The sequence below is a fragment of the Ammodytes marinus genome (genome assembly GCF_949987685.1).
Source record: "Ammodytes marinus genome assembly, chromosome: 4".
Lineage (NCBI taxonomy): Eukaryota > Metazoa > Chordata > Actinopteri > Uranoscopiformes > Ammodytidae > Ammodytes > Ammodytes marinus.
This window is the reverse complement of record NC_137233.1, coordinates 4,905,469-4,918,011: the sequence shown is the minus strand read 5'-3', so window position 1 is coordinate 4,918,011 and position 12,543 is coordinate 4,905,469. Positions and strand designations below refer to the sequence as shown.

Sequence of the window (12,543 nt, the reverse complement as noted above, 5' to 3'; positions counted from 1 at the left end):
AGGGCAAGGATCTGCGCTATGGCAAAAATATCACATCACCTTTTATTTTATGGCAGGTTCACATTTTGATTTATCCCCATTAATTTATTTTTCATACTGGGGCGCGAACTGTCATAACGGGCAGTTTGCTGTGCTGTCGGTGCGGGGGCAGCGGCTGTGAGCTGTCGGAAGGAGCCGGTTAACGTGGAAGGTCGAACTGCATCATATTCATAACCGCTGTTTTGTCTCACAGAGATGCTTATAAAGCCTACAGTCCGTGGAGGTATACGGTGCTCGATAAGGAAGCGTGCGTTATCAAGGCAGCAGCGCTGCAGGAAACGCTCGTGACTTTCGTTTTCTTTTACAAGACTTCCCGGGGCCGTTACAACGTGAAAAGGGAAGGGAAGAAGGTGCTACATATTTACTGTGCTTGGGTTATAAGCGTGTGGGAGGCTCACGTGAATTATTCTTGGTCTAGCCCACGGACATATAAAGAAAGGTCTAGCCGCCTCCATGACTGCTGCTCCTGTGTTGACCTGCTGACGCTGTTTGTCCGTGCAGCGCACTGTGTGCATTGCACTGTAAAATCACCCGATCGTGTTTCAAAATAAAACATAATTTCCAACGTAATCTAACTTTTAAAAAGTCAAGTCATTTCGAGTCATCTGTCCCAAGTCTAAGTCAAGTCTCAAGTCATGAAGACCAAGTCAAAATCAAGCAAGTCTCAAGTCCTCAAATTTGCGACTCGAGTCAAGTCATGTGACTGGAGTCCCCCATGTCTGGCAAGCAGGTACATGTTTAGTCTCTAATAGCTTGATTCAGAGCGTTCAGACAACCCAAGTATTCCAATTCAGGCTGCAAAGCAACAAGTAATTGCTGAAGAGATTCCCGTGCCTTTTCCCCCTGCAGAGAGAAATGTGCAGCTTTTGGTTAGTGAGCAGGGAAGTGATGAGCACAGTTTAATTGACATTCAAAACTCCATTCAAATGATGTTCAATTCTAGGACTGATATCACTCACATGTTAGGACATATAACCTATGTACCCCTATGATTCTCCTTTCTAGTATAATGGAGGAAAGAAATATGCGGTGTAAGGGAGCTTTCACAGCTGCCGGTTCTAGTGAAACTAACTCTTTTGCGCAGGTGAGAACACAGCAATTGTACTCGGCAACAAAAGCGGACCAAAAAAGAGACCCAAGACCTTGTTAAAGAGGTTGTCTTGGTTTCGCTTCCAAACCAACTCTGGTGCAGTCAGGTTGCTGTGAGTGTGTAGAACTTTTGACATTTTTCAGAACAGACTTGGTAGAAATGAAATATAATATCCATAATTATGTTTGAATTACTGTATTGTATAATCGATTGAAAATAAAAGTTGTTTTTTCTTTTAGTCCTTAGAATTAGCCTTTTATATCAACATGAGAGTGAGGCTTGGCACCACAGAGCCTGCCATTTTGCACTACAATTATTCTACATTTGCACAGAATGGACAAGTTAATTGCTAAAATAAGGCCACTGCAGCTTCTATTGTTATTGGAAGGGAGGGGTTACCTAAGAAGCCTTGTATTCTAGAATGTTCACCACTAGATGCCACTAAATATTCAGATATTACAAACAGCACCTTTAAAGCTGTGATAACGTTGTGATATTTGCCTCTTATCTGCCTCTGTGAAGAATTCCTCTTTTGCTTCAAACCCCTTACTCCATACACAACTATTGAGACAGAAGTGTGCTCGTGATACATGAGCAGAGACATTAATATCTGTATCGGTATTCGTATATGAAAACGAAAGTGGGTGTGTCTTATACATAATCAAATCAACAAATTAACTTTAATTAAAAGAAATCACACCACATCTGGCAAAAGCATTTTCTAACATTCATTGGCAATGCAATTGTTGTTCCTTCAGAGCATCAAATTGATTTAAAATTGGCATGTGAATTATTATTTAAAAAAATGATGAAATATTTATAAATATATGAAATATATTTCTACCTTCTCACACGGCCCCACTCCCCAGGCCCGAGTGCATTTGGTTTTAGAATTGATCTTAGTTGGGCACAAGCCCTGTAACATTCAGTCCGCTCCCCAACAACCCTGATTGTCATCTGTCTGCCCTTTTTCTAACCTCCTTCTTCCCAAACCCACTCCCTTCAGCTGCATCGCATCATCCTAATTACCTAATTAACAACCACTCTGTGACTTGGGTTGCGTTCCGAATCGCATACTTTCTACTATATAGTATGTAGAAAGAAGATTTAGGATGTCCCGATTCTTGTGGCCAGATTTAGGATGGTTAGAAGTACCCGGATGTCCTACTTCATGCGGCCAAGATTGTTAGTGTTGAAAAGTGCATCCTATTTGGGCAATTCTGACCCACAATCCAGTGCGCACGTGAAGTGACGTCACATCGACGAAGCCTCCATATGAAAACAAACGGGGATGCGACGGATATAAAAGCAAGAGGCAAGATCAAGGCGCAATGTTATGATGAAATAAGAGAGTAAAGTATGTCCCAATAGTATGCCTACTGCATCCTAACTAGATTATTTTTATCGTCGGATGTAGTATGTAGAATAGAAAAAAGAAAGAGTATGCGATTCGGAACGCAACCTCACTCTCTGATCACAGCCCATGGTTCACTACAATATGTATCGGTGTACCAACCTGTCTGGACACTCGTATTCCGTTACGCAGCCATTTTGCAAAGTGCTCACAGTTAGAAGTGAGGATGTTGTACTCCTGCTCTTCGCCGACGAGCTTTAAGGCATCCCTCACGATGCGGTCAGGATCCCGGGGATCGTGCTGTCCATCCAGACTGTTGTTGACTCGCCAGGTGGAATTTTGCTTCACATCACTCAGCTTGTCTCTCTCCACTATGGCCTTTTTAGTGCGTCTGGAACCCAAACTGCCGTGGCTTGAATGATTTGAATCAGCTATGAATAGAAAGGAAGAACAAAATGAGAACGAGAAACAGGCGTAATTACTACAGGATTTTTTTGAGTTGCGTTTGTTGTTGGGTCGGGAGGGAGGAGGACTCACCTGATGTCAAGTGAACAACGAATCCATTGCCGACATACACGGCCCAGTGCTCATAGATGCCCCGGTTGAACTCAATCAAGTCCCCTTTCTGAGGTTTCCTCGATTTGAACCAGAACCAGAATCTCTGCCAAATCTGGGTTAAACAAAGATTAAATGACATTAATATGGCACTCACTCATGGCTATCCTTGCTGTGCCTTACTGTCATTTCTAGTTTGTTTGATCAGTGTACTCAAGCTGACTTACCCGATGTGCCGTGGGCATGTCGATGTTTGTTTCGTCTGTGAAACTCAAAATGCTTTTGCTTTGACTGGTGCAAGATGACTTTAAGTAGGCCAACCTGTGGGAACAACAGCCAATAAAACACACCTCTTTCTCTACACAAAACCAAACCCCCCTAACCCTGACCACTAGTCAGGGCCGCCCATAAGGGGTAGAAAGTGGGAAGGCTTTCTAGGGCCCAGTCACTTGGGGGGGGGGCATGGTCTTTGGAAGCCAAGAACCCAAGTAAGCTAAACTTTATTTTTAGATATTTATGTCAATATCTATTCAAAGTTGGGTGTTTACACAGAGCCGCAGCTCCGCTTACGGCCATTTAAAAAGCAGTAGAAAAGCAGAAATGTTCAAAATGTTTCAGATTGAGCACATTGGAGTAACTGTTTCAAACATAATCCATCCTATAAACCCTTTGTGTGCCAAATGGTGACAAGATTGGGTTTTGACATTAAACAGTTTTGGCTGGATTATATTTCCTGAGTCGTTCCTGCTCACGGAAAACACATATAGGCCTACCTGCTACTTGTGTCTGGGTGTGGTTGTGAAAAGTATTTGGACCCCATGAAAAAACAGGTTGGGTACCTTTTGTAGTTCTTCTACATTAGTTACTCTGTAATTGTCCTGAGTCTACAAACAGGTTTAAATTATCTCTCCACATAACGTACATTTTTGTGAAAAAGAATTTCCCTTTGGGGACAATAACTTCTAAAGGCTTTGACATAAGTCTTCAGGTTGACACAACCAGCCAGGTCCGACCAGTTTTTCACAAACCTGGCCAATTGACCAACCAGACGGGTCATCCCACAATGAAGCTGACGAGCAGCATCATCCTGTTTTCATTATTGCCGTAACCACCAAGGTCCTGCTTTCTGTATTGTTTCTAAAAAATTCAAATAGACCTAAAATGTTCTTAATGCAAAGAAAAACACAAGGCACAAAGAAGTTGGAAATAATTGAAGGAACAGATTTGAGTTCAAAGATTAAGACATTTTTTTGTAATGATTTCAGTGCTTTTGCAGTGATGAGAGGAGAATGAACTAAGCCTAAATGTTGCAACCGAACATAGGCCAACTGTATAGTTTTGAGGGTAGGTTGGTTTGGTTATTCATGTAGAGAACCGCCTTTTTTTCATTTGTGTGTGAAGAATTTGTTGATGTTGTTTTTTAAGTGTTATTTATTTCAACAATACCACCAACAGATTTCAAATTATTTAATGTCATGTGCAGAAATACAAAAAAGTGCAATTTTTGGTGCAGTCAATTAGTGTAAATGTATCTTATACCAGAAACTAGTAGCATAGAAAACGTGCAAATTGTGAAAAAACTGTTTGCTTTAGTGAATACTAATGAAGAGCAATGTCTCTGTGTGAACTGATTATTTTGTAGAGATCTGTTGATCTGTTAAAGGGAATCAAAATAAATTGGTATGTATGCTGGGCTAAGTCAGAAATGTGCTACTATTTTAAAATAATAATGAGCCATTGCTCCCCCAACTGTCCCTGCAAGTCCCTGGTTGATAAGATAGTTAGTCTCTCTACAAATACATGTATGTGTTCATTGAAAAATGTTAAGCGCTCTGAGTGAGAGAAGAGCGCTATATAAATAAAATGTAGCCTATCATTATATTATTATTATTGAGGGATGAGCACACTCACACTCATTGTTGATAGGAGTAATGGGTAAGGGGGCCCATTGACTTTAAAAAAAGCTACAAAGCAATTATTTTCAAAAGCTACAGGGAGGCATCTTGTTTACTATCACCGAGTGGGGACATTTGTTTGCATCAGTTTTGACCGGTCCAAGATGGCGCCCGCATTTCTCGCGCTCAACGCCCAACGCGGCGTCTATCCTTTATTTTGTCTATGGGAGCAACTACCCACTTTCTGGGGGTAGTTGCGCCCATAGACAAGGTGTTACAACCGTCCCGTGTTACAACTGTACCGGGTCTCCCCTACCTCTGTTATTGATCATATCATTTACACAAACGCTGTTGAATACAGAAAAATGCCGACTCCAAATCATTTTCCCCCGATCGTTTTGGCGTCCCTCTAGTGCGGCGCCCCTATGCACCGCATATAGTGCATACCCACTTTTTGCGCCACTGCATCCTGTTATCTTATCATATGCTATCTAGATGTTGATGAAAAACTCCAACCCTTACACTAACCTTAACATAAATGTGGTAGCCGAAATGGGGGCTCTCTCCCAAAGCTCCCAGTACATGCTAGCCCAGGCTTATATTGAGGAACCTGGTAGGCCTATGCTGATCTTAACATAGACATATCTCTTCATCACAAGCCCCAATAAACAACCCTATTTTAAGGTACCGTACCCAATCCTCGACCTTTAGAAAATGCTTACCCCTGCCGCCTCTACTATTATAGAGGATATTCAAATTTACCACATTGCTTAAACATTTCAAACATTCCCCCCCACCCCCTGTTGCAGCTTTAAAGGTGCTAAAAAGAAGGGCACCTTAGTGGTGGCGTCATGTGACACACGGACATGTGAATGAACTGATTAGCGGGGGGTGGGGGTTCTATAGGGACCTTCTGGATTGTTTGAAATGTTGATTGTTGATGATATGCAACCAAGTGTCATGCGTAAGAGAGACAGTAAATGAAAACTAAAGAGAGTTCCAGTTTCTGTCATCCTTGATTAAATGTCTTTGATTAAATGTCCTTGATTAAATGTCCTTGATTAAATGTCCTTGATTAAATGTCCTTGATTAAATGAGAACAAGTGCTTTCACTGGTCTCTGCTGAATACAGTCTCTGGCTGCTGGAGCCACAGTCAGCCGTCATGTGATATAATGTATGAAATGTTATTCTGTTACAATCCCCCTCTATGGACCGACTGTTGTTTCTGGGTGACCTGTAGCAAATCCTGATTTTAGCCTTTTAAACAAAGCATCAGTCATGTTTAAGCTTGAAGTGAAGCCACATTAGACTGTGGAGACATTTGGCCCTGTTCACACACTATACTGATAAATGTTTAACTTTTCTGATTTATTTTTCTTCTCTCACATGGAGGTCTGGAAAATAATCCTATAGGGAGCCATAGTATTTCAGGTTCTTCCTTTGCGCTTAAACTTAAACTAAATACATCACAGCTAACCTTTTTTTTTAAGAATAGCCTCCTGATGTGTTTTAAAAAGAAATCTGCCATCACATGTACCATGTGTATATATAGAGCTCAAGTTGGTAAAAAAAAAAAGAAAAAGGCAGAAAAAAAATATTACTGTACAAGGCTTTTATGGCAGTTTTTATGGAGAGGATGTTTTATACTTATAGGGTCATGAGTGTAATACAAAAAAAGTTAAGGACACATAAGGGTTGATTGTTGACAGAAATGTAATTGTACTTAGGATTTACTACTTAGTATTTAGAATTTATCTTATTTAAATATTGTTCATGTTTATCTTATTTAACTCTATATATTTTTTATCGTTCCTATTGCACTGTGGGCCAGAGACAAACGCCATTTCGATTGTGTTGTATGTCTTGCATATATCAGAAAATAAAAGACTTTGACTTTGACTTGAAAGTACACATAGTTTATAACCGTATTTTCCACTTCCTTCTCTCCTTTGCTGCTACTCTCCTTATGTCCACAAGATGTCCACAGTCTGATAAACACATCAGAACGTTTTTTGAATTTTCTCATAATGCATTATATCAATGACCTTTACAGACACTATTACCAAAAACTGCAGAAGATTTTAATTCTTTCAGGATATTTTTCAGCCCAGGACACTCAGAAAACCAAAGTATATTCTTAGAAAGTTAAAATGAAAGCACATTACTTTTCTGTTACATCTTACCACATGTTGAAGAGAAGAACAAAGCCCATCACCGCCATGGGCAGAGTGAGACATGGAATATAGCGCATGGCTTTATCTTTACTTCCTCGGTAACAGGGCTGATTTTCAAACCTCTTTTATAGTGTGTCTGTTATGTTGTTATTATAGTATTGCTTAGTTTTAGTTTTTAGAGCATCCGTTCTTATTGGTTTATATATTTTTTATGTTTTTCTTTTACTTTCTGCTTTTATCTAGTAGAAAATAAATCATTGCTGTATCATGTCCTCTGATCTCGTTCCTCAGGTCACCTCATACTGCTCTTCCTTTGTAAAAAGAACCATCACAATAGTTATATTTGATTTTAAAGGAGTTTGTGGTCTCCAGCAAAACTAGATGGCATTGTCTGGCAAAGAGTAAACATTGTTACACACGCACACAAAACACACAAAACACACACACACAAACAGGAGGAGGTCAAACTTTTACAATGAGTTTAGTTTACTTGTATTTAGGACAGTATTACAAATACATTTGACATTTGAACAAAATGAGAAGTATTTGGTACAGGTACATGTTTATTCTGTCCACAGATGGCGATGAAAGAACATCAGTGGAGGACAGACAATATAATCAAACACTAAAATGCCGTTCAGTGCCTTCCGCACCTGCAGAGAGAAATGTGCAGCTTGTGGTTAGTGAGCAGGGATGTGATGAGCACAGTTTAATTGACATTCAAAACTCCATTCAAATGATGTTCAATTCTAAGACTGATATCACTAAAGCCGCTATCTCACTGGGCTGCGACTGTTTGCAACAAGTTGGAGACTGCATTCGCGAGGGAGTCTCTAAACTGTCTTGAAACGTTCGCGGAGGTTCTCAATTTCCTCACATGATTCGCAGAGCCTCGCAGTCATGTCGCATGAATTTTGAACATGTTAAAAAAATGTGTGCGACAAATCTACTCAAAAAATAGTCTCACAGTGGTCACAGGTGTCCCGAACAAACCCTTCTCAATTTAGTTTCCGCAAGTCAGAAAGTGCGGGAAATGTGAGACAACTTTGCGAGGGTTTGGCAACATAATTATGAAACATAATTGCGACTGATTTGAGACAAAAATAAGACTGACATTCCATTCGTGCGACGCTCGCCAGACGTTCACGAGACATAAATGCGAGCTCCCGGCAATTGTTGGCCAGGACATTTGCAAACGTGAGACTGCGAGTGAAAATTGTCATTAATTCACATATTTTCTAGCAATTTTGCGTCTCCAACTTGTCGCAAACTGTCGCAGCCCAGTGAGACAGGGGCTTAACATGTTAGGACATGTACAGTATGTACCTATGATTCTCCTTTCTAGTATAATGGAGGAAAGAAATATGCGGTGTAAGGGAGCTTTCACAGCTGCCGGTTCTAGTGAAACTAACTTTTGCGCAGGTGAGAACACAGCAATTGTACTCGGCACCAAAAGCTGACCAAAAAAGAGACCCAAGACCTTGTTAAAGAGGTTGTCTTGGTTCGCTTCCAAACCAACTCTGGTGCAGTCAGGTTGCTGTGAGTGTGTAGAACTTTTGACATTTTTCAGAACAGACTCACACTCTCTCATCACACAGACTCCACTGGCAATGTAAAAGACTAACACAGATATATATGTATCGGTGTACCAACCTGTCCGGACACTCCTTTTCCATTACGCAGCCATTTTGCAAAGTGCTCACAGTTAGAAGTGAGGACGCTGTACTCCTGCTCTTCGCCGACGAGCGATAAGGCATCCCTCACGATGCGGTCAGCCTGCCGGGGATCGTGCTGTCCATCCAGACTGTTGTTGACTCGCCAGCTGCATCCTCGCTCCACATCACTCAGCTTCTCTAGCTTCACTATGGCCTTTTTAGTGCGTCTGGAACCCAAACTGCCGCGGCTTGAATGCTTTGGATCAGCTATGATTAAAAAGGAAGAACAAAATGAGAACGAGAAACAGGCGTAATTACTACAGGTTTTTTGAGTTGCGTTTGTTGTTGGGATGGGAGGGGGGAGGACTCACCTGATGTCATGTGAACAACGAATCCATTGCCGACATACACGGCCCAGTGCTTATAGAGGCCTCGGAAGAACTCAATCAAGTCCCCTTTCTGAGGTTCCTCATCATCCTTGGACTAGAATAGAAGGAAATATTGGACATGGCAACAAAACATATCAATCAACTACATTTGAACCAGAACCAGAATCTCTGCAACATCTGGGTTAAACAAAGATTAGATTAAATGACATTAATATGGCACTTGTCAGGATTTTAATTCTCAATAATTAATGATGATATATCTCCATCATTAATTCATTTAATCAATATATCTTATATAGCCTAACTAACAATTAATCATTGATAAACATGTGATATAGAAAGTCGTAGAACTCTATACTGCGTTAAAAAGCTCCTTCTGTAAGAACTGAGACATCCCATGACATACTGTTGTACAATTTTTGACTTTCCCAAAGCCTCGAGGCCAACGAGTATCCTTTTCTAACAATGGCCCTCTGTAGGCTCGCTCACACCGGTAGTTTAGCAACAGATAAGACACCTTATTCTATCAAGGACACCAGCATAGAGGCGTTTTTTCTCTCCCATATGGCAGATTCAACAATCCGGAAGACGAAAGAAGAAGGATGATTCAAAATAGACCAATCAAATGCATATCTGTACTTGTTATAATGTGTTGATGAAGAGAGAGGCACTCACTTTTTTGGCTGTTCGCTTGACCTGCATAACTGTAACCTGCTGAACATCATTTTTTCATTAAATACCATAGAACCTTTTTCGTCTGACTCCTCAAGCATTTTTGCATCTTTTTCTTCCTCTTAAGAAACGAACACGTTTTAATATTATAGTTTTATTACACTCACTCATGGCTATCCTTACTGTGCATTACTTTCATTTCTAGTTTGTTTGATCAGTGTGCTCAAGCTGACTTACCCAATGTGCCGTGGCCATGACGATGCTTGTTTCGTCTGTAACACTCAAAATGCTTTTGCCTTGACTGGTTTAAGATGACTTTAAGTAGGTCAACCTGTGGGAATAACAGCCAATAAAACACACCTCTTCCTCTTTCTCTACATGATGATCAGTGTAGCTGACTTACCCAATGTGCCGTGGCCATGTCGATGTTTAGGGACACTGTGTAATATGACATCATCAAGAAAGTTCTAGAATGCAATGCTCCCTGGGTAACCCCACCCCTTTTGAATAATAACAGAAGCTACAGTGGCCTTCAAGGACAAGAACTATTCTATTTTAAACAATGCACCTGATGACATTCCAAAAACATGGATTCCTCCATACGACTTGCCCGCTCAATGGACAAAATGTGACATTAATATTTGTAATTCTCCGCTCAGGAGGATAATTCCAATTATTGGCAGAGGTGATTTTACACCAATGAGGACATATTTATGAATGAGGATATTGATTTGAGCTAATGAATTACTTAAAATGTTAACCATTGTTTTGTTTTGTTATTATTTGAATGTGTTGTGCTCCATACCATGTACTAAGGTCGAGAGCCGTAAATAAATGAAATTAAAATGAAATAAATTATGACATGTTTGTGTGCAAAACCTGATGTATTCAGATTCAGAGAAATGTATCTATCCCTAGGGTGAAACTGTTAACATAGCAGTTATGGCACAGAGCAAGGTGCTCTGAAATAGTTTATTCCACATGTCAAGGCTGTATGCAATGTATCCATTTATTTATTCATCTATTTATTTACTTTTCTAAAGATCACAAAGGGTTTAGATTATTTTGAATTTCACAAATGAAAGTGCACATTTTTCAAATAAATTCTTAAAAAAACATGAAATCAAACATGTTTAGTATTGTTCAAAAGATTCCCAGATTTATAAATCTTAAGACTTTTTTAAGAAGTCTATCTGATTAAATATTTAGTCTTTAGTCTTTGTCAGGGCTAGATTCGTGTTGTATTTTATACTTTGGTGATTATTGATTTTGTGCATGTTTATTTAATACTTTATTGTGCCGGATCCTGAACTGCTGCCTCAGAGTGATTGAGAAGGTAGGAAGTTTTTGTAAAATGTTGAGGAAAAGTAATAAACAATTTCCTCTAGTAATAGATAATCAAACTATGTGAATGTAAACAATCTTTATTTACACAACAGGGCCTAAACAAGGTACATCCTTTAAGTACAATTTGTCAAAATTTCTGTTAAGGGGATAAGTGGTGTCGTGGAACTGAAATATCAGCAGTCTGGTGAGAAGTTGGCAATTAAATACCAGATGACATAATGTTTGAATACAAATCATCTTTAATGTTTGAAAACATGAGTCTAGAGACAATCGAGCAATGGGATTGTACAATTGCCTGAAGCAAGGCAGTCTAGAAGAAATAGCAAACTGTATTAACGCACAAACGTCATCGTCATAAAGTTTATCAGGGTTACTATGGTGAGCCATAACAAACATACTTTGGCACGATCTTAATCTCCAGTACCTGCTATCTCAGGTACAACCGGACTTTGTCTTACAGAAGACTAAAGTCAGCACATTTTGACAGTCTGAGCACCTGTATGAAGAATTTATGGCAATTAGATATATACATATACAGCCCCGGGAAAGAAATCAGGGACAAGTCTGGATTTTTCTTAAATCTTTATCTCTACATTACTTATCGAAAATGCTCTAAATGACAATATTTTCATGGTGAATTTGATAGAAATGTTGTCAGTAGTTTATATTATAAAATTAAAATGTTTTACTCAAACATATGCCTCTTAAAGGCCGTGGCAACCCACAGACATAAATATATGACATTAATGTTGGGTTTCTCTATAAGCTGTTTACAGTCATCCAATTAAAAATTAATTTTCATAGATATTATAAAATTTGGTCTAAAAAACTGCTTTTTTGCTGTCTAGAACATTTTGCAGGGCGGTGTGGGCGTGGTCAATAACGTTCTGTAAGGGAACGTTCTCTCACTCACGGTGCTGAGCAGGTTAAGCCCAGTTCAGACCAAAGATTCACCACACAACGAGACGCAAACTTGACAATTTTGCAAATGCTCAATGAGCCTGACTGGCAGTTCACACTGCTGCACGGGCTGCGACGGTAGCTGGTTTCCATAGCAACGGTGAATGCTCTGGCACAGCTGAGAGCGCAAGCTCAACATCACTTGCAGAAAGTAGCTTTTTATTATTATTAGGCCTATATAGGTTTGCAATTAGTTGAAGGCTATTTTTTCCCACCACAACCGCAACCTATTTAATTGAAACAGGTGTCAGTGTCACAATGAAAATATATAAAAATATCTCTGTCTCATATTTATTGTTAGGCTATCTCTTATTAGTTTATTTCCCATTTAACTTGCAAAAAAATCTGCTATCTATTTTAGGCATATGCATTTTTTTTATTTTTTTGAGGATAGGAGTGGGAATGGAGAGAG

The 12,543-nt window shown here is 39.6% G+C and overlaps 2 protein-coding genes across 2 annotated transcripts; both read right to left on the bottom strand.

The window, feature by feature from the left end:
• Nucleotides 1-1,675: 1,675 nt before the first annotated feature.
• On the bottom strand, nucleotides 1,676-3,283 carry LOC307249237 (phospholipase A and acyltransferase 2-like; the record flags this gene model as incomplete). Its single annotated transcript, XM_080025880.1, has 4 exons — nucleotides 1,676-1,690; nucleotides 2,646-2,914; nucleotides 3,021-3,153; nucleotides 3,266-3,283. 4 exons carry the CDS (start codon nucleotides 3,281-3,283, stop codon nucleotides 1,676-1,678), a joined length of 435 nt encoding a protein of 144 aa, XP_079882006.1.
• Nucleotides 3,284-7,671: 4,388 nt separating this feature from the next.
• On the bottom strand, nucleotides 7,672-10,110 carry LOC307249236 (phospholipase A and acyltransferase 4-like; the record flags this gene model as incomplete). Its single annotated transcript, XM_080025879.1, has 4 exons — nucleotides 10,062-10,110; nucleotides 9,135-9,246; nucleotides 8,762-9,030; nucleotides 7,672-7,761 (listed from the first exon to the last, which is right to left on the bottom strand). The coding sequence occupies exons 1-4, from the start codon at nucleotides 10,077-10,079 to the stop codon at nucleotides 7,672-7,674; spliced, it is 489 nt and encodes a 162-aa protein (XP_079882005.1). The 5' UTR covers nucleotides 10,080-10,110.
• Between the last annotated feature and the right edge of the window lie 2,433 nt (nucleotides 10,111-12,543).